This window comes from Sesamum indicum, linkage group LG8 (assembly GCF_026168435.1).
Source record: "Sesamum indicum cultivar Baizhima isolate 11 linkage group LG8, ASM2616843v1, whole genome shotgun sequence".
In the NCBI taxonomy this organism is placed as follows: Eukaryota; Viridiplantae; Streptophyta; class Magnoliopsida; order Lamiales; family Pedaliaceae; genus Sesamum; species Sesamum indicum.
Genome location: NC_142664.1, coordinates 1,786,592 through 1,809,105, shown reverse-complemented (window position 1 = coordinate 1,809,105; position 22,514 = coordinate 1,786,592). Strand labels below are relative to the sequence as shown.

At 34.3% G+C, this 22,514-nt stretch overlaps 3 protein-coding genes across 4 annotated transcripts; all 3 read left to right on the top strand.

Annotated features, from left to right (window-relative positions):
* Positions 1 to 1,003: 1,003 nt before the first annotated feature.
* On the top strand, positions 1,004 to 4,994 carry LOC105167409 (cytoplasmic dynein 2 light intermediate chain). The gene is made up of 4 exons (XM_011087112.3): positions 1,004 to 1,216; positions 2,188 to 2,560; positions 3,071 to 3,259; positions 4,591 to 4,994. The coding sequence occupies exons 2-4, from the start codon at positions 2,315 to 2,317 to the stop codon at positions 4,672 to 4,674; spliced, it is 519 nt and encodes a 172-aa protein (XP_011085414.1). The 5' UTR covers positions 1,004 to 1,216; positions 2,188 to 2,314; the 3' UTR covers positions 4,675 to 4,994.
* Positions 4,995 to 9,784: 4,790 nt separating this feature from the next.
* LACS8 (AMP-dependent synthetase and ligase family protein) lies at positions 9,785 to 16,050 on the top strand. Its single transcript, XM_011087111.3, has 12 exons — positions 9,785 to 9,916; positions 10,883 to 11,472; positions 11,592 to 11,672; positions 11,857 to 12,129; positions 12,671 to 12,802; positions 12,878 to 13,051; positions 13,164 to 13,393; positions 13,564 to 13,681; positions 14,641 to 14,772; positions 14,858 to 14,992; positions 15,162 to 15,368; positions 15,718 to 16,050. Exons 2-12 carry the CDS (start codon positions 10,921 to 10,923, stop codon positions 15,880 to 15,882), a joined length of 2,199 nt encoding a protein of 732 aa, XP_011085413.2. The 5' UTR covers positions 9,785 to 9,916; positions 10,883 to 10,920; the 3' UTR covers positions 15,883 to 16,050.
* A 2,368-nt stretch (positions 16,051 to 18,418) lies between these two features.
* On the top strand, positions 18,419 to 21,995 carry LOC110012389 (Ribosomal protein L36). 2 transcript variants are annotated; one of them, XM_020695665.2, is made up of 3 exons: positions 18,419 to 18,573; positions 20,205 to 20,357; positions 21,631 to 21,995. In XM_020695665.2, the coding sequence occupies exons 2-3, from the start codon at positions 20,206 to 20,208 to the stop codon at positions 21,785 to 21,787; spliced, it is 309 nt and encodes a 102-aa protein (XP_020551324.2). In that variant the 5' UTR covers positions 18,419 to 18,573; position 20,205; the 3' UTR covers positions 21,788 to 21,995. The 2 variants fall into 2 exon arrangements, with proteins under 2 accessions (XP_020551324.2, XP_088740148.1); XM_088884022.1 differs by lacking the exon at positions 18,419 to 18,573 and adding an exon at positions 18,653 to 18,677.
* The last annotated feature ends 519 nt before the right edge of the window (positions 21,996 to 22,514 follow it).

Sequence of the window (22,514 nt, the reverse complement as noted above, 5' to 3'; positions counted from 1 at the left end):
ACAAAGGCCCCAGTTTCTGTTTGGCTTCGGGATCAACACAACATTAGCCAACCACTCGAGGTATTGCATTGGGTGTATATGTTTGGCTTTGATTAGCTTATCCACTTCCTCTTTTATTGATTCCTCTCCAGCCCAAAATATCCTTTTTTTATTTTTCTGCTTTATAGCTTTTGTATCGGGATTTAAGCTGAGCCCGTGAGTGATAACATCAGGTGAAATCCCATGGAAACCCGTCATGCTCCATATGAACACTTCCTCGTTTTCCTTCAGAAATCATATTAAGCTCTCTTTTGTAGATGGGCATATTTTTGTGCCTATCTTCCTAGACCGAGCTCGAGATGCGGCCTCGGGCCGGGGGGCGTCGTAGACAGTGTCAATCGCCTTGTTGTAATTTTAATGTAAGGATGAAAAGAGTTTACCCACGGCACGATTACATACTAGGTAAATTCAACGCGGTTTAGAGAGAGAATTTCTGCATGTATGATAGGTCAAATCAATCAATAGTAATCCCCTCTAAAAAATTATATTTTTTATATTTGTAGTGGTGTTGAGAGTTATACCTTGTGGTATGTTATATGTACTTAATATGTGTCTCATATATATTAAATTACTTTTTTATCCTTGCAAGTAAATATTTATTACAATATACATCACAAACAAAAAACAAATATTAAAGATACTAAATCTAATTTTCTAAATAATAAAAAAATTACACAAAATTTCAAATAAAAAAATGGGTGAATTACAATTTGTCATTCAAACTATACCTCTTTTTATACTTTGGTATCTATTTTTTTTTTTTTTTGTCAACTTACCATCTTAATTATACGAAATTTGTATTTTACAATATATGAAGGTTTTATTTTGTTGATTTTTCTGCCAAAAATGATAAATTAATACAAAAAAAATAAATATCAAAATATAAAATCTATCGTGACAAATATAATTAATCTTAAAAAATATAAATATTCATCTTTACTTTTATTTATATGGAAATTGGGACTGAGGAGAAAAAGTGGAAATTAGTACCCTACACTGGCATTTACCGGCTGATTCTAAGCCTCGTCTCTCGCGCTCTCTGTCCGCACACGAGAAACACACACATGATCACTTCTCCGCGCGAGGAGGGCAGGCCGGCGGCGTCCTTGTAGAATCGGCATGGCGGATTTTGCTCGAAAACATACCCTTCCTTATTCTACTGAAAGGTGAATTCAAGGTAAACAGTAACCCTGTCAAAATCTCTGCTAAATCTGAAATTCCTTTGGCATTTGGAGTGAAATAGGTGGATTTTTGTTATAGACCGTGATCTCCTCCGTGGGTTGTGCTTGCATTTGGGTTATTGACGAGGTTATTACTTCGCATGCGAACTGTAAGGATTGGGCTTCCAATCGTTGGGAAGCTTTTATGTATTTTGCCGAAAATGTGAGAATTTTTGTTGATATTGGGGTTTGGTGGAGCTCTGGAGGCAAAGTTTGATTAGTATTATTTTGGTGGATGGTTCGCATTTTGTGTAGCAGTGATTTTTTGGTTGCGTATAGTGAGAGACTGAGGAAGAATTGGTGCTGAAAATATATGGACACTAGACAATTCTTGTTAAATCCTGAAATAAAGAAATTCCGAGAGTCAGATTACTGATTATTGATTTCATGTGTGGAAGTGAGTGCTTTTCATGTGTGAAATGTGCTAGCAAAGTGTTCGTGAAAATGCATGTCAGAATGCACTTGGAAGTTCATTCCAGTTTTCCGCCTTTTGGCCCTCCGTTGGAGTATGTCTCTAGGGTTTGACATATTCGATTTTGATAGGAAGTTTTCATAGAACAGTTACATCAAAATACTAGATTTAAGATTTTTTGACTATACACTATTTTCTAAAGTTCCTACAGCTGGAACTACCCAACACAGTTCCTATACAACAAACTGCTTTGGTCTTTTTGCTGTTGGTGATAAGCTGAAGATGCCTGTCTTTCAACCAGTGATTCTGCAATTATTCTTTTTCCTCCCTAATAAGAGATTCTGTCATTATTCTAATTATATTGTTATTTTCACATAATAATTTTCTTTACTGTCACTTATCTGCAGTTATTCTTTTCCCCTAAATAAGAGATTCCGTTATTATTCAAATTATATTTTTGTTCTCACATTTCCATTTTTGTCGTTGTCACTAATCGTAACTTAATTCTTCGGGCAGCTCTGGCGAAACTGTATTTGACCAACCACACTCTCCGGGGGACTTCTTTGTTGGTTGTTCACCATATATTTTCAATTGCTTGATTATAGTAGTCGGGTGATTAAATGAGCTTTCATCCTCTGTAAACATGCATGGAGTTCGTCGAGGTTTAGCTTATTTTTGTAAGAACCTGCATACACTGTCCCGTGATGGTCCAAGTGACACCTTGAGGAGGAAGGTTGCTGAGTTAGAGAAGAAGAGGAAAAAACGAAATCCAAAGAAAAATCAGTTATTGGTGGATGTTCCTGAATCAAGATCTTTCCTTGACACAGCAACCATGCCAATGTTACTGACTGTCGTGGGAATTGCCCTCTTTGCTAAGCTCCTGATGATGGTATTATTTACATATATTGTCCTTGAATCGTTTAATAATATTGGTCAATTTGCCCCAAGAATTAAGGACCTTCCATTTGCAATTTAAGTGAGTTCATCATGCTACATCTGGAAAATGCCCATTACAGACAAACTATATGTGAACTAAAATGCTTTTTCTTAAATATATGCAAGGCTTCATAGTTTTTGAATCTGAGTTCTTTGAGTTTCAGATTTTGATTAGCTAGAAAACTAATCACTTTGAAGCTTATTTTTGTAGAACTATGTCATGTGTTTAAGATTTATACATTGTCTTCAAAATTCAGTTTGAAGTCTCTCATGCTTTTTCTTTCTAGAATATTGAGGCTTCAATATCTGTTTGGACATAAGTGGTGGATCAGGCAGTCCTGTGGGTGTTATATGGCAATAGACCATCTCTTTATGTTCTTATTGATCCCTCTAGTGAATGCCTACAGAAGTTTGGAAACTTGAAAATTGTGCAAACAATGTATCTAAATTTATATATTTGCAGCATGATGAGGCAACGTCCCAGGAAAGGATTGAGCGAAAGATAAAGAATGCTCCTGCTGGTCAAGGAACCGTCAGGATGCTTACTCGTGAAGAGTGGGATGAAATTCAAGAAGTGCGGCCGACGACTCCATTTGAATCTAAGCTATCTCGTCCAAATGCAAGAATAAGGACTGGGGAACCACTACACTTGGTAATTGAAAAGCCTTTCCTATGTCTTCCTTTCTCTCTGACAGCAATTTCCATGTAGAAGGTCATGTTTAAACATTAGTTGGACAATCACATGTTTGTTTTAGCTCCTTCATTTCCATAACTTAGCTCTTGTAAAACTCTTGAGTTATTTGAGTTTTGTGGTTAACTTAGCAATCTTGTGCCTTACCAAGCAGTGAGGTTGCAACCTTTGAGGTGAGAGCTCCAGGGTTTAGATTTACAAGCAGCATTCAATATGGATTCTCTCCTCCTCTTTTTATTGGTAGAAGTGCAAGTTATTAACAAATAAGTAATTGAACAATCCTGAGAGCAACATTCCGACATTTTTAACATTCTTTCTAGTTAAACAACCATGGAGAACCTATCTCTACAAATATCTCTTGGAACAGGTTCCAGGCAACAAACAGTTGTCAATCATCAGCAAAGTCCTTCATTAATTTCTCTAGGTACAGCTCCTTTTGTACTTCACTGAAAAATGGCTGCTTTAATGGCCTGTTTTACCTTCTGTTGCAATTGACATTTTGCTCTGAAGCTATAAGGCTGCGCCCTCCCCTTTTCATGCAATCCATATATTTTGTTGGTCAATATGCTAGATCCTACTTTTGACCTCCCTCAGACCCACCCAAGTGACAATGAAAATTCAGAAGGGCCCACTTTATAAGTTAGGAAGATCAGATGTGCATCACATTGGTGGATAGTTTTTCATGTCTAGTATGTTTTAGCAAAACCCTCTTGTATGCTAGATGCTCGATTAGAAGTAGACACCTACCAGTTTGTTCAACTTGAAATGAACTACAAGGAAGGCATAAATTTGACCTCTCATACCTGGAATTTACAAGTAAATATTACCATCCTCTATGGGCATCTAAAGTTAAGATTTTATGAATTTTAAGTTTATACAAATATTTTGAAGCATGTTTGAGACTCTAGAATCATGCCTCCAGGTAATTATTCTTTTCAATTGTTTGTTGATACTTGATATATGTGATCTTCATTGAGAGTTTGGGGTGGTTATGTAAAGGACTCACGAGGACTGCCTTTTGCTTCAACTCTTGAAACGTGGATCCTTCTTTCCCTTCTGCTCGAGTATATACTTGTTTTAGCAGATGCAGTAAACGACATTATAGCACATCTGTATCGCACTGGAAGCTACAGGATCAAATATGTTTAAAACCTTCTCCCTCAAATTCCAGACAGTATTGAACCTTTTTTAATCTTCAACCTTTTCTCTTTCATTGTCTCTTGCTTCCCCATATATATGTTACTTTTTCTTGGATCGAGCTATTCCAACTGCTTGACTGTAAACCTTTGCAGGAAGATGTGAAGGATTGGACAGTAGATATGCTCACAGATGCCCTAACACGGGCTGAGGAAACTGCTAGACGTGGACCTAACTAGCTTTAGACTCTGTAGTGGCATTCTTTCTTTTGGATTTCATCACAGCAGCATTTTATGAGTCCAAGCTATCTAGTCTTGTGTGTCCCGTTCGCCAATTGCTGCTTGCTTCCGCTAATAGCATAGCCCGAGTAAGTACCGATGTTCACACACTTTCAGAGGCCTAGTTACCTGGCAGAAAATTTAGTCCCCATCTGCTTTTTCAGCTTGTCTATATTGCAATAAGCCTTTGAGAGATATTTATGTATGATGTAAGCTGACAATTTGCAGAACTGCAGTTGTTTTGACTGTCGGGTCAGCAACGGGTTTGCCAAAACTCAAAAGGCTTAACCTGTTAATAGTTTTACGGACCTATGCGCTGGTGGGTTGGGCTCGTTGGTCCATATATTTTTTTCAAAAAAAATTAATAAATTATTTATCAATATTATGATATTATTAAAGAAAAAATTTTATCGTATCAAGTTTTAAATACTTAAAAAATTTATCTTTTAATTTATTTCTTTCCTTTAAAAAGGAATTTGGTCAGAATAGTGATTATAACATTATTTTTCTTTTTGTTTTTTCCTCAACCCACTGATACAGGTTTCCTCTCCACTTTGCTTCCAATGTTTCTTTTTCCTACAGGCTTACATATTTTCAATAGATCTATAATTATAAGTTTTTTTTTCTTGTTATGAACTAAGGTTCTTTTTATATATGTTTGCGGGGGCTGAATGCGCCAAATATTAATTTTTGAGAAAAAAACTTAGTGTAATTTTCTGAAAAAAAAAAATAGTGTTATATATATAGAGAGAGATAGATATATTTGATTATTTTATGTCTATATATATTTCACATTACTCCTAAGTAGATTCTACAGCAGCATATACACTTAATTTGCTTATGAAATTGCACGTAGAGACTCTATGATGTGAGAAATTATATTTAGTATTCTTAATATTTATTTTCGTCCAACAAATATATAATCTCAAAATTTATTGATATTAGTAAAAAAAAAAAAAAAAAAAAAATCAAATCTACCCCCAATAAGTAAGTAGTATTAGCGTTTTTTTGGTGACCTTTACTCAAAAGTGATGTTGAAAGTGGAATAATGACAATAAGAATAGCGGAAAATTGAAGGAGTCAAAGTCAATCATTCTTTAGAATATATGAGAAGAAACGCGTATTAGATGAAAGAAAGTGGGAAATGACTTCCAAAAGCGTGGAAAATAAAAGTCATCTTTCCAATTTCTGGTGACCTTTTACTCAAAAGTTTGAGAGAATATTGCAATTTTTTTCAATTTATAATGTTAGTCTTATATTTTTTTGAGTCAGTCAATATTGGTCTTATATTACCCCTTTCATGATGTGGACCGGTTTTTTTATTTATTATTTAGGCCCTCTAAAATATATTTATTACGGTCATAAACATAATTTGAATTATTCTAAAAAAAATTATTAAAATAAATACTACCTAAAATTTATGATTTTTATAATTAGGATATAATTTGTGTAAACTCTATAAATTCATACTTCTTATTTTTTTAAATAACTGTTCAAACATTTACATAATTTTTGCTTTTATTGTTATATATATTGAATTTTTTTTAAAATAAATTATATTTTTTTAGATAAGAGCGATGAACTTTTTATTAATTGAAATAAATCGATTAAAAGTACAATCATTTTTTAGAGTAGACTAACTCCTGTTATACAGCAGACAACATCCTGTGCATCTAGGGGGGTTCGAACCCATGATGGGACCTCAGTTTCGTCAACTGAGCTAAACCTCATTGGCACATCAAATAGATTTATACACTATTAAATATGCAAATCTATAACATAATTAATTTATAATATTCTATAATTTTTTTAGTAATAATATGATTTATTTTAATTATGCCTACATGTAATTGAATAATAGTTTATAGGTTATATAAGATACTTCTGTATAAAACTATATGCATTACGCATTTACACATATTTACATGTACTTTTTTTTTTAATATAAATAATTTACTTTGCAAAATATATTTGCATATATTGAGCTTGTAATTATTTTTTGTATTACATAATTTATAAAAAGCTATAATTTTTAATATTATTTTTAAAATAAATATTGAGTAAAATTTTAAATCACTAAAAGTAGTTTGGTTTAAATTTTTTTTTTACTAAAACATACTTTAGAGAGTAAAATGAAAAGTATAGCGTAAATAAGAAGCGCGTTTTTATCTTATTAATTTCAAATTATTTTGCTGGGGGGTGAAGGTGTTTTTGTTACTTTCATACTTTAGAAAATAAATATAATTATATACACAAGGAAAAAGTATTATTTTAGTCCGCTAAGTATGCCTAATTTTAATTTTAGTTCGATAATTATGTCCATTTTTGTTTAGGTCCAGTAACTTATGAAATTACTTACTTTTAGTTCTCTGGCAGATTTTAGGACAATTTTACCCCTATGCAACTTTTGAAAGGCAGTTTTAGTCCATATGCACTCATAGAGGTAAAATTGTCCGAAAATCTGTCAGATGACTAAAAGTAAGCAATTTCGTAAGTTACTAGACCTAAATAAAAATGGACATAGTTATCGGATTAAAATTAAAATTAGACATACTTAGCGGACTAAAATAATACTTTTCCCTATACATAATTCAGGAATGTAAAATATATTAACCCTTATATATTATTATTATATTTTTATTGATATGTATATTAATGAATGCAACGTGCATTCCTAACATCTCAATCTTCTAGAGAAGAAAATTTATGACCAAATTGATTAATATGGCAAAAATTAAATGTGGGATGTATGGAAATGTGTGCCTTTTTTATGAATTGTAATTCCATATCACATTAATATTCCCACCTATTTATTGCCTACTTTTAACTATTTATTTTTTATTCACTTCCACTTTTATTTAATTTATATTCCTTCCTTTTCATTCAAGAAACATTTCAATTTGTAATGGTAAAATTCTATGAGATTTCATTAATCTATTTTATATATAAATATATATAGAGAGAGAGGAGTTGGTACACACCTTTGATAATTCACAAAAATATCACTATTATATATTTGGGTAACATAAAAAAAAAACAAAAACCCTTTATTTTTCGCAAAAAAGCAAAATCCTCGATAATTTCTAAAATGTTGCAACGTGCCTCTTCTGTTAAAATAATTCTAACTCGTTAATTTTTTTGGAGTCATTGGATTGTTATGCTCTTGCTTATTATAACTGTTTGATCTGTGTTAGATGAATGACAATCGTTCGATGTGATCAACTATCTATATTTTACAACAATTGAATTTTAAATTTTAATGATTAAACATCCATAGTTAAAATATTATGAATTTGTATTATATAAATTTATAAGAAGAAATAATATTTATTTATATTATTATAGATAAAATAAATCATACTAAATATATACATATAAAAGTTAAAAGTGAGGACATTTGTCGTTGTTGCCCAAAGAAGGAGAAGGGGGCGACGGAAAGAAGAAGGGCACCGTCGCCCCTAATTTGGAAGACGAACAACGTTGCCCAACACAAATTTGGGCAACGGCAACATCACCCAAAAAATAAGGGGGCAACGGCAAGGAGGAGGAAGGCTCCGTCGCCCCCTAATTTGTTGGGTGAAGTTGCTGTCGTCCCCTAATTAAGGTAACGACAGTATTGCCCAATACAAATTTGGATGATGTTGTCGTCCTGGCGATTTTAGCCAAGAAATATTTAAAAATAGTATATTTATTTTTAATTATTTTAAAATCAATAATTAAAATTTTGTGTGAAATTCAAATATTTTTAATTTACAAGATAATTTTTCATTTACATAAATATAATATTTTTGGGTAATGATGAATTTCATATATAAATACAAATTTTTTATAACCTTTTACTTATAACTAAATTTATTTACTAATTTGTACTAAATAATAGCGTATTAAAATATTCCAAAGCTAAATAATAGTATCAATTAATATATATATATATATATAATCATTACAAATAAATAATAACCTTATTTTATTTTTAAGAAATATTAATAAAATTTTAAATACTATAATTCAATTTTATTTATTTAGTCAAATTGCAATAATTGATGTTAAATGTCGTTAGTGTTATTTTTATTAGAAACAAGGGTCAATTTGGATATGTCTGCATGTCAAAAATGTGTGGAAAATTGAAAAAATAAAAATAAAAATTTAACACTCGTAGGTGCTTATGTGAATTTGCCAGAATGAAAAATAAATAGGGTAAATGCAAAAACCCCCCTGTAATTTTATGAAATTGCAAAAATATCCTTATATTAAAAAAATCAGCTAAATACTTCCTTGTAATTCATATATTTTTTTCGTGTATTTTCTATCTGTATATATTTTAAAGGGTAAATTATCGATACCTCTTCAAATTACATCTATCATACGAACATTTCATATAATTTAATAAATTGCGTAAGTTTTTATTTCATAGAAGTGTACTTATAATTTTATAAAATTATTAAATATTTATGTAATTAAATCTAATATTAGGAATTGCCAATTTAATTTATTTTATTTAAGAAATTGTTCGCGTAAATTAATTTATTATTATATTTGTTTCTATGTCAAGATAATTTGGATAGTATCTTTTCAACATTGATGTACATAGATGATTTTATGCCTCGTAATAATAATATAACTATCGTATGGCAATAAATAATAAATTTAAAATAATAATTCGATACTTAGAGTGATTACAATTAAAAATAAAATAACAATGTTTTTCAATAATCAATAAAAGGCTTTATTTATTTATTTATTAAAATTGTCTCTTAATTCTCGACTGAATTATTTAAATGGTCTGTGCTATATTGTAATCAATTTTATTATAATAATTTAAATTATTTTTAAACTAAAAATAGCTAAAAAAATTATGCTAATATTTGATAATTAAATGGGTTAAATAATTTAATTTTTAAATTTAAAAAGAAAAAAGAAAAAGGAAGGAAAATGAAAAGAAAAAATAGCTGGGGGTTTCTTGTCTAATTCACAAATAATTAGGGGTTAATTCTTAATTAAGAGAAGAACTGGGGCGAGATTGTAAAATATGGAAACAGCAGTAGAGCTTCGCGTGTTATTTATACCCCCACCACCACTAACATTGTACTAGAACAGATTATTCCTTCAGCTTTTCTCATTTTGCATGATCAGACTTTTTTCTTTTCTAAGCTAACCGAACTATTGAAACCCTCTCCTTTGCCTTCGCCTCTCGGCAATCAAGGTACAGACTATTTGTTTATTTTAGGGTTTTCTTTTTGTAATATGATCGCAATTTTGATGGCTTCCCCCCCCAGAAATCAAGATTTTCGTTAAATCTATGTATGATCCCATTTTGTTGTTAAACTGAACTGATTCGTGAGTTTCTATCTTTTGTGTGTTTTAAATTGATATAGGCTGCTGCCTTCCTTTTCATTCGTTCTGCTTTGAAGCAATAGTGATGTATTGAGATTAGATTTGTTTTTCTTTTTTCTTTTTTAACTTGTTTTTATAAGTTTTTATGATAGTGGTTTTTTATGGTTCTTTTCAATTAATAGCTTTTCGTTTATATCACTGATTGGAGTCTATATTGGCCTATTTTGGAACTTTTTACTTTCTATTTTTGGCCCATTCTCAGGTTTCTTGACTCTTGAGTTGGCTGTTCTACCAATTTATTACTATCTCTTACGAGCAGAGTGGTCTTGATACGCCAAAATCTGTGCTTTCCCATTAAATATTTGGAACATTTCATATCTGGGCAGAAGAGCTGTTTTCAAATAGGGGTCTATTGATTATGCATTAATCAATATTTGATTGATGTGTCTGAGGTTATAGACAAAAAGATTAAAATGTGTTACATTATGTGACTGCTCTTTCAATAATTTAGTTTTATGCACATCGTTTTCCTTTACTGTGTCTTTTGTGTGAAGTGAATTTATGGGGCTGCACACAGACATGTATACGTAATTTTAACTTCAATTAAAATTGTCCATGGGATCATATGTGAAGTCTGTTCTTTTTATGTCTCTGGTTCCTTTTATTTTCTAGCATACCATAGTGAAAGATCGGACTGGAAGATGGTTGCGTAATGCTTCTGTAATCCTTCATCTTTGTGTATTGATCCGCATTCTGTTTGAGCTTAAATATGCCAACTGTGTGACTGGTTCTTTAACTTGAATCTGATACCTGATTACCTCTTCTTTCTGCATAGGAATGTTGATCATCAAAAGTTAGTTGCATATAAATTGCATGATGAGTGAGTCTGCGGAAAGCAACTTGAACACGAACACGATGAAGAATGTTGGAATCAGTGATTATTTATCAATTTTTAAAGATAATGGAACATATGGGGTCACTTGTGCTGTCATTGTTGCCATAGTTACACCTATACTACTTTCCCTGGTACTTCAAGGGAGAAAAAAGTTGAAGCAGAGAGGAGTTCCAGTTCAAGTTGGTGGTGAGGCTGGCTTTGCGGTGCGCAATGCTAGATTCCCCAAATTAGTCGAGGTTCCTTGGGAAGGGGCCACAACCATGGCAGCACTGTTTGAACAGTCATGTAAAAGATATTCACAACAAAACTTTCTTGGGACTAGAAAGGTTATTGCTAAGGATCTTGTTACATCTAGTGACGGGAGAAAATTTGAGAAGCTTCACTTGGGAGAGTACCAGTGGGAAACTTATCGACAGATATTTGATCGTGCATGCAACTTTGCATCTGGTCTTCTTAAATTAGGTCATGATGTGGATACCCGTGCTGCCATTTTTTCTGAAACCCGAGCAGAGTGGCTCATTGCATTCCAGGTAACATGGAAGTTCTCTTGTGAATCTTTGAACTTCTCTCCGTCTCTCTCTAAATCCCCCTTCTTTTAATTTTTTAGTTTTCCGTGGCAATCGTGTAATTTTACTTTCTCTTGTTTCAGGCATGCTTCCGGCAGAACATCACCGTTGTTACCATTTATGCATCTTTAGGAGATGATGCCCTAATTCACTCATTAAATGAGGTGGCTGCAATTTATCCTCAAACTGAAACTCTAGTTTTCTTCCAGATTTGTTTCTTTGCTATTTGTTCCCTAAAGGATCTTTACCGTTTTCTGCTTTCTAGATTCTGCTTTCTTCTCTGGTTACCTTTTGAGATTGATTTCTGATATAACAACTGTAATACTCATGTTTGCAAGTTTTTGACAGACTCAAGTTACAACCCTGATTTGTGATTCCAAGCAACTGAAGAAGTTGGCTGCCCTAAGTTCAAGCCTGACTACCCTTAGAAACATTGTCTATTTTGATGATGAGGACTCTTCCAGTGGTTCCACTGTTACTCAAGAAAGCGGTAACTGGCAAGTTTCCTCTTTCTCGGAGGTGGAGAAGCTTGGAAGAAATAATCCCGCTCAGCCTAATCTGCCAATCAAGAAAGACATTGCTGTGATAATGTACACAAGTGGCAGCACAGGCCTCCCAAAGGTAGTGAGTCTCATCTTTGGTGGAGATAAATATGATCACCCCTAAAAATCTTGTCATATATATATATATATATATATATATAACATATTTAACTTTGGTGGAGATAAATGTGATCCTGCCTAGAAACCTTGTTTATATTCAGCTGTTATCTATTTTGTATTCCAACTTGCTGTCCATTCACAAAGAAAGTGGGAAATATACTAAATGACCTCGTAATATACATAAAATAATTGACCAATCATATATTTTAATTTATATCTTATCGAGTATAAATAGTGATGTCCATGCAACACTAAAGCAAATTCTTTATTGATGTGAGAAGGCGGTGAGATGTTATGGGAACAAGTGAGTGTATTATAAAAAAAGTAAAGGTATAGTTTATGATTACTTTTAACTTTCCAGATTCTGACCTGTCATTGCATTAAAATTTAGATGAACTTATGCCTGGTACTTATTGTTTGTTTCAAATTTTTTGATTGTGCAATTGGCTTCTCCTACAGCAGGATTCTTGCTAACATGATTTTATCAATTTAATCTGTAGGGTGTTATGATGACTCATGGCAATATTGTGGCCACTGCGGCAGCAGTTATGACTGTGATCCCAAGCATTGGAAGAAAGGATGTCTACTTAGCATACTTGCCTCTAGCTCATGTATTCGAACTAGCTGCTGAGGTAATATGTTAATTGAAAGTCTTCTTTGTGATCAAGGCTGAATATTGCAGCGAGCTAAGATGGTTTTTTCTACAGACTGTCATGTTAACTGCGGGTGCTGCAATTGGTTATGGCTCGGCACTGACGTTGACAGACACATCCAACAAAATAAAAAAAGGAACCAAGGGAGATGCCTCTGTGTTAAAGCCTACGTTGATGGCAGCTGTTCCCGCTATACTTGACCGTGTCAGAGATGGTGTTGTGAAGAAGGTTATCTAGGCGGTGCACTTTTTCTTATCATTAAAACACATTATGTCTATCTGAAGCTTTAAAAGGCTAAAGAGTTTCTACTACTCTCTTCTTAATCTTGTTTATGTCTTAGGTTGAGGAGAAAGGAGGTATTGTTAAGAAACTTTTCAAGATTGCTTACAGTCGCCGGCTGGTGGCAATTGAAGGAAGCTGGTTTGGGGCATGGGGAGTAGAAGCTCTGTTGTGGGATATAGTTGTTTTTAAAAAGATAAGGTCTATCCTTGGAGGAGAAATTCGATTCATGCTTTGTGGTGGAGCTCCTTTATCTGGAGATACACAAAGATTTATCAACATTTGCATGGGGTAATTTCTATTAGAGTTTGATTATATAGAAATAATAATATAACCTGCTTAGCTGTATGTTTAACTCACCCAGCTTATAGAGTAGCTTGCTTCTGCTGCAGGCTTTGATGAATTGTTATCAACGTACATTAGATAGTTCTTTCACGTTAGTGCCTGCTTCTCTTTTCCAGGGCTCCCATTGGTCAAGGATATGGCCTGACAGAAACATGTGCTGGTGCTGCATTTTCAGAGTGGGATGACATTTCTGTTGGGCGTGTTGGTCCTCCTCTTCCTTCTTGCTACATCAAGGTATATTTCCTGAATACGCTGATAAATTACTTGATAAAAAAATAAAGCTCTCATCTCCCTGCTTGGAATTGCAAAGCTCATTTGATCTGAATCGAGTGTATTTTTCTTTGAATTTCTGAATTGAATACATGCTTTATTCATAGTTTAAAAATATCATTTCTGAAATACTTAACATCATAAACAAACCTTCTGATATCTGTAGTAGCTTCTGTAACAAACAAACCTTCTAAGATCTGTTGTAGTAGCTTCTGCAACAATCTTTACCAGAAGTTGTTTGCCTCTATAACACGGAAGAATACTTGTTTGCAAATATGCTTCCTGAAGTGACCATACATACGATTGGATTGTTGAATCTTTTTATTCCACAATACCTTTTGAACATTAGACTTCGAAATCCATGTCATTCTGGGTGAGAATTAGTTTTAATTTCATTATAGGGGTAGGCAAGTTAATGGAGTTCTTGCTGCATTTAGTGCATTGTTGGGATTTAATGTGTGTCTATTTGTCTTGTATATATATATATGTGTGTGTGTGTGTGTTGTGTGGCAATGTCATTCTGTGCACAGGCACAAACATCTGTAAATAATACTTTCTGAACATTAGACTTTGAAGTCAATGCCATCCTGTGCAAATATTAGTTATAATCTCATAGAGGCGTGTGAGTTAACTGAGTTATGAGTTGCCTTGCTCTAATTTGTTGCATTAATTACATATTATCCGTATATACAAATGCTTGTGCCTGTGTCCGTGGGTGGCTGGCAAGATTTAATATGCGAAACATCTAGTTTTTTTTGGTCTGGAGGGCTCCTGTCCAAAGATATGCCCCCAGAAAAGATTTGAAGAAGATAACAAGGGGCAGATGAAACTACTTATACTTTGAATAGTTGAAATCTTGTGGAAACAGAACAGTTTTTGGCTTTGCCTGCTTTTCTGATTTGGGCTTGATTTCATCTCGGCAGCTTGTTTCTTGGGAAGAAGGTGGTTACACAATATCTGATAAGCCTATGCCACGAGGAGAGGTTGTTGTTGGTGGGGCCAGTGTGACTGCTGGTTACTTCAGTAATGATGCCAAAACTGCAGAAGTGTACAAGGTGCAGAGTCGTTCTCCTAAATTCATATAGTGACTGCTTAAAGCCGCTGTCTATTTCTAATCAATTCCTTATTTTGCTTATATAGGTTGATGAAAAAGGCATGCATTGGTTCTATACTGGTGATATTGGAAGGTTTCACCCAGATGGATGCCTCGAGATTATCGACAGGAAGAAGGATATTGTGAAGCTTCAACACGGGGAATACATCTCGCTTGGCAAGGTGCTTAACATGCTTTTATTTGAGAGTTGATGGAATCAAGTTTACCATGAAAAATTATTGCCTGTCTCTGTCAAACATGATGTCTCGTTTCTTTTGTCTGCCTCGCTCTTTCCTGCACAGTTTTTAAAATGAACTAGAAATTTGCTGATCAAAGATGATGCTCTTGCAGGTTGAGGCTGCACTTGTTTCGAGCAAGTATGTAGAAAACATCATGGTCTATGCAGATCCATACCACAACTTTTGTGTTGCTCTAGTTGTGCCTGCACGTCAGACCCTTGAAGGATGGGCCAAAGAATCTGGAATTAAGTACAATGACTTCCCAGAGTTGTGTGAGAAAGCAGAAGCTAAAAATGAGGTCCAACAGTCACTTCTCAAGGTTTGTTCCTTTCCCTTGTATGAGAATAATAAGTTTCATGTCAAGACATTCAAATTGAGGTTAGACACAATCCAGTGGTTGCTGCATATTTGTTTCCTTCAAAATTCATTATACCTGCAACAGTTCAAAGGAAGTAATTGTCCTGTCCTTCCACCACCCACCACCTCCCCAAACACTCGCAAGCCTAGAGTTCTTGTTTGTATTCTTGTCGTCCGAGTGCCAGATACTTTTTCGTCTCACTATAGATCATTTCAACTGCATTTGTTGCATGCATATACTAGAAATGAGAAGAGCAACATTTATTCCTGTAACTTCTTTGAATGCTGAGCTGTTTTATGCAATATTACAGGAAGCAAAAGCAGCAAAACTGGACAAGTTCGAAATCCCAGCAAAGATCAAGTTGCTGCCGGATCCCTGGACTCCAGAATCTGGGCTGGTGACTGCCGCTCTCAAACTAAAAAGGGAGCAATTGAAGGCCAAGTTTAAGGATGAGCTCGACAAGTTGTACAAGTGAAAAACACTTCCTCCAGATGTTAAAAATAATCCTCCCATCAATCTTTTCTGCTCAACTTTTGACACAGTTTTCCTTCCGTAGATTAATCATCTTCCTCTGCTGCGTGTTTACAAGATTAAGACCCTCGTCGCTAAATTTTAATTCAATAATGGCAATAACTTGTGGGAATATAGGGAATGCATGTATGTATGTATGTGTGTGTGTGTGTGTCTGTTCATTCTCTGCTTTGCTTCGTTCTATTTTATGGAGTTAATATGGCTTCCTTAGTTGATATAACTTTCGTGCTGATGGCAATTTGTACCAACGCTTGGAACTTTTTTAAAATCATATTGTGCTTTGTAGAAGCACTTTACAAATTTTAAATTAATATTTGATTTCACTAAAATCAGTTTCTTGAAAATACGCTAAAACTTAACCAAATAATCATTATGTTCGGCACAAGGATTTTCTGATCGTGAAAGAAAAATGAGTGAGGTACTATGGCCAACAAATTTTAATTTTGGTGGGATGGGATAAATTAATGTATGATAAAATTGAGGACTGTTGTTAACAAAATAATTGTGGTTAACATAATACGATTTGGAGAGAGAGAGAGAGAGAGAGAGAGAGAGAGAGAGAGAGAGAGAGAGAGAGAGAGAGAGAGAGAGAGAGAGAGAGAGAGAGAATAGCATATTGAATCATTCTCTTTTCAATTTCAGATCAAATTGGGCAACGGAAGATTAATCATCCTCAATCTCAACCTCATGTGGGTTGGACTTGGATTGTCAATCCCACTTTCTTTTAAGAATGATGATAATTAAGCGATAATTGCATTTTCTTCTTATAAGGTTTGGTATAATTATATGTGTATGCAATTTTAGCATGAATTTAAAGTTTTTGGATCTTGATGTTGTGTTTGGGCCAATTGAGCAAAAGCACTTGAGAAAAGGGACTTTCAAAACAACACGTTAGCACTTAGATTTTTAAATTAGTCCTGGATTTAAAAATAAATAAATGCAGAAATAAATTATGATAGAAATAAGAATCTCGTATGCAAGAGCACAAATTATAGAATGGTAAAGTAGCAGCAAGAGAGTTCTCATAATGTTGATAGGAAGGGAAGGTCTGTTGAGGGGTGCTTTCCATATTTATAGAGGAGGAACCCCTCTTCGTAGGGACTCTGGAGAGAGCTGCATATCCGAGAAGGAAGGGGGCTTTTGGTGGATAAGGTCGCCCTTTATCCGCTCCTTGCGCAACACGTCTTTGGATGAGGAAGGATTCCTTCGTGAAGACTCCTGCCTTGCCAAGAGTCCTTCTTAGGCTGAAGAGTCCAACCCCTTGAGGGCACTTTCCTTCCCTTAGCCTGGCCTTAGAAAGGTGCAGTAGGCCTTCGTACTGGGCCTCCTTCTTGGTCCAATTTTAATGGACCAACTTGTTTCTTGGACAGGTTCTAGTATGGTGGGCTCTTTCTTGAACTGAGCTTAGTGAGCCTCCCTTTTGGGTCGAACCATGCAGGGTGCTCCTCCTTGGGCTAAGCCTAGCGTCCTTGGGCTGACTGACTTTCTTCTGGGCCAATCACTTTTAGACCATACCCATCAATACATACTCCTTCTACAACTTGAGCATTATATCTAACACCCATAATCCTAAAGTTTGCTTCCATCTAATAAATAAATTCTTCATTAACGAAAATTTGCTGATATTAACCAAAAAAGAAAAATGAATGAGAATTGATATTTATGTTCGATTAACTTAAAGCTGACTTGCTGCAGGTTAAATAATTTTTTCGAACTAAACTATCTTTATAGCGCTAAAGATATAACTCCTAACATGTATTAACTCGTGAAGATGTATGAGGGTAATGTAGGCAGAAAAAGATTTATTTAACCTGCTATAAGTTAGTAAATAAGAAAATTGGTAGTAAACATATATTTTTTTTAATTTTTTTATTAATATCAACAAAATTTGATGAATTTTGACTAATGACAGGACTTATATGTCACAAACAAATATCATAGATGTTAGATGTAATTTTTTAAATTATAAAAATTTTACATATAATTATACTAACCATACAAAGAGAAGCGTGTAATTGTCCCTATAATCCATTGAATAACTCATATCGTACCAAATCAGTTTACCTTATCTAAAAAAAAATGTAAGTGGTGGATTGGATGGAAATGAGCATAATATAACCCGACCAAATCAATCCTAAGCAAAAATGCGGCTTCTTAAGTGAGGAGATTTCATTTTTCCTAATAAAATTGTGAAGAGAGTGATCCTATTTGTACATTTCCTTTTTCTCCTTCTCCTATAACATTCTTACAATGTATATATGAAATGGTGGATTTGAGGTCTCTCTAGATGTTTGTTATATTTTGAGTTTAGTGTGAAATTATTCATTATGATATACAAGATTACTTTGTTGTGCTATAAAAGAAGGGACTAAATCTATTACACTAGTAAAATATGAGGATTGAATTTAGATAGTATCAAAATTTTAGGGACTAAATTGAAAATATCCATCATGACTAGGTATAGGTATCATAGGTATGTCTCCCACTGCCCACCCGGAGTTGGGCCTTACGGGCCCAATTTACTGTCAGTGCAGCAAATGCAATAGAGCCTACGACCCGACTCCGACCCAAATTCCCCTTCTCTTCTATTCTCTCCCCTTCTCCTCCGCACGGCCTGCCAAGACTCTTCGCAAAGGTGGATTTTCTTTCTCATTTTCTGTATTTTTGGACTGTTTATTTGTGAAATTGCTAGTGGTGAAGAACAGAGGATATGAGTAGAATTTTGGAATGATTTTGATGGTCCCTTTTTTTCTTTTTTCTTTTTAAATTTCGTGTGATGTTTTCTTTTGTTTCCTCCATGTGGTCTGGTATATGTACAAGAAATGGCATTTCTGTTGGGTGTATATGTATACTTCTTCAGATTCTTGTTTGATAAGTAGGTAGTTTTAATTAGTTTGAGTCCAGAGATGGTGCTGCCCGTTTGCTGTACTGCAAATTAAGCAATATATGTTATAATTGATTGACTGGAGGAATATGGATAAACTTCGTTGCCCAAGCATATTTGTGTTGTTAAAATGGCATTTTAAGTTTCAGATTGAGTTGTCCTGGTATGGTATGCTTGGTTTGCATAGTTCTTTCATTCAGAAGGCCTCAAGATGATTCCAAGTTATTTCCCTATTCATTAATTTCTAGCTTTCTGATTTACATTAGTTATATTAATTATGCTTTTGGGGGTGCTGCAATCTTGTTTGCTTTGCTGGTTGTTTTCTTGGCTTTAACATTTGATATGCTTATAGACTTTATTAATGTTTGTAAATTGTGTTGGTCAAGTTGATCTTGGATTACCTTACTCAAAGTAGAAGTTGAAGTTCATCTGTTTGTGGGTTGGCTGACTTGCTCTTGTTGATTTCTCTGTGTCCAGTGTTGAGGTTTAAGCTTAATCATTATCTACAGCCAATGCTTTTTGGTGGTTATTTTATTTGAACTTAAAATTGTTGTTTGTATGAGCTTGTGAGTTATTTGAAACATCTCATAAGATGTTTTAGAGCCAACCAACTGCTGTAGAGTATTTTAACAGCGTGGATCTACACTTTATAGAATTATTCCTTTTCTTTTTCAATGACGAAAAAATGTGGACATACCTTCAGATTAATTTCTTCTTCTTTCTTTGAAAAAAGAAGTTAGGTGTTTAGAAGAAGTGTTGAAACTGTGAAAAATATTAAAATTTGACAAGAGGGTTGAAAGAAATATGCTTTGAAACAGAGGAGGGTTGAGGATGGTTGAGCTAACACCGCTCCTCTTCTTAATTAGCTTCAAGATTCATTTGGCTTTTGACCGATGATGTTGTCAGATTGGTATAATCCATAGCTGCACCTTGATCCAAATGTGAGGCTGATTGCATGCAGCCTTAATGTGAGGCATTGTCAGACTGACTGCCCTTGCCTAACTCGTTTTTCTTTTCTTATAAAATAATAGTATGAAGTGCGGACATGATCTACGCTTCAAAACATCTGGATTGCATCCATGTTTTCTTCGTCATTTAGGAAAAGAAAATCTATAAAACCATAGATGCGGTCCATGCTTTTAGAAGTGCGTATACTGTCCTCTAAATTACCATAAAACTTATTTTTCTTCAAGGTAATTTGGTAGCTTTTTTATTTTTACAATAAACTCTTAGAAAATCCTTATTGATTCTGAATCGCCTAGTATTGTTTACACTCTCTTCAATAGTAGAATAGTTTCAAGCACAACTCTTAACACATTTTTCATTGAATCTTATTCTTATATGTTTGATATGCTGATGGACATTTCCACGGCTTATTGTAGGATGAAGGTTCGTTCATCAGTCAAAAAGATGTGTGAGTTCTGTCGCACCGTGAAGCGACGTGGGCGTGTGTATGTCTTATGCTCTGCTAATCCCAAGCACAAGCAGAGACAAGGTGTGTCAACATTTGCGTATGAAGGTCCGGTGCCTCCAGTGTATGTATCTAATATTTTTGCCTTCTTTAATGATAATGAGTTCGTAATGTAGATTTTTAAGTTTGTGCATGCAGTTTGCAATGCAGTTATCACTTTGCAGAATTTCCCTGTTTACCAAATTAAATTCCAAGATAAATATAAATTGGTAGGAAAAGTAGTATGTCAATGTCCAATACCTTTGCCATCTACTATGCCAAATTGTATATGACGCAATTTCCATGCGTTAGGTAGATGTGCAGGATAGGGCATACATATCTTATGTCACTACAAATTCTGAAGTCTTAAAAGGTCTACAGTTATATCTTAGATAAATGGTTAAATTTTTCTACTGTTAGGTCCTTTTCCCTAGATTATTTCAGACACCTTTATGCATTTAATAGTTTTAGGAAGCAGATGAAGTTTGAAGTCTGCACTCTATGGATACCCTATAGTTAAACGGGTGGTCCTACCATTTTGACCATTGTGTTTATTCCAGTCGACTACTGATTGTTGATTGTAGGGTCGGCAAGGATTTTTCACCACCCACCTACCTTGATCCCAAGGGGACAGGGGTCTTGCATGGACCAGGCATCAAATAGACCTTGTTTTGTTGTCTCTTTTGTATGTGGAAACTCGGTGATTTACCTGTGGCAAATACAACTGTGATGTGACAAAATAGGGAGTCATGTTGATGTACTTTGGTTATTCAAAATACGCATTCTGATTTTCCCTACAGTTTTGGTTTTTGAGTCACAAGTCACTGAAGTTTGGTTGGACTTAATTTGCAAGGAGCTGTAACGTGTAGACTTTGTTATCAATGTGTGATTGTCTTCATCTCGAGACCACTTGACCCTTTCTAAACTCACACCCATCATCTTCTATGAGCAACTTGTAACAGCTTGCAAAACAAGAGATGAAAGCAGCACATTGTTTAGTTTAGTCCTCCAGGAGGTCCATCTGGAGTGATGACTTTATGATGATAAATGTTCTTACCCTTTTGGAGTTTAGATGATCCAACCAGAAGTCAGTGTTCTTTGCAGTTGGCTACTAGAATCTGCAACTGCATAATATTGCAACTTTTAATAGCTCTATGTTAAAGTCTTCAACGATCTTATAAAGAGCACTAGTCTGAATTTTCCTGTCCATTTTCACCTTTCTCTGCCCTACTTGTTTGTTATTGTCCAGCATCTGTAATAAGTTTGCAGTTTGCCATAACTATTATGTGGTTGGCGTAGTGCCAGACTCTTGTTTAGTCAGCTTGGAGAATTTGATGTCTTGGCTATATGTGCTGCAGGTCAGGGACAAGTTCGAAACAGATGACATCAGTTGCTAATGGTGCCCAGAGTGGTCTCCCATCTCTTATATCCAGCACGAACGAGACGTTACCAGCAACACCTTGGTGGAAAGTTGGTCTCGTTTCTCGTCTGTTCAATCAGGGTGGCAATCAGTAGAACATAGAAGGCAAGAGGGAAATGGATTTTTGCTCATGCCGTAAACCAGTTTGATGGTCTTCAGTATTACAGAAAGGAATACTATTATGTGAAGTATCTGTATGGTTATATTCAGATTATTAACACTTCGAGTGGGCATCTGAGAATGTGGTGATGGAGATGACTTATCAAATTTTTAGAGAAACTATTAACTTGTCGTTTTCATTTACTCCTTTTGATTACCTCTGATAAATTTTGATTTTTTATTCTTGCAAATAACTGAAATTATAACCACACAGTACCACTCCAAGTAGTCTAGTTAACCAATGATGATGTTTATGTCGCTTTAATGAATTTTGTATCCATGTCTTTTAGTTTGAGGAAACGTGGTCAATTATAATGGGAAGCATCGAGGCCAATTTTATTCTTTGCATGGGCATTTTTTTAATGCGCTAAATGTGAAGATACTAAATGGTAGTAATTAAGCTATACTGATTTAAGGGATTTAGTGGTCAGATCTTCTATTGTCAATCAATATTACATTTTGTATAAATTACCTAGGGCATGTATATAAAATATTCCTAAAATATATAAAAGGCATAGATTTTAGACACATGATGTATATATATATAAAATATCATCAATTTGAGTGTAATGAAATTGACATTTTCATATTTTACTCCAATTTTCATTTATAATCCGTAAATATGAGAGATGTATGTAGGTCGCATGAGCATAAGCCTAGAAG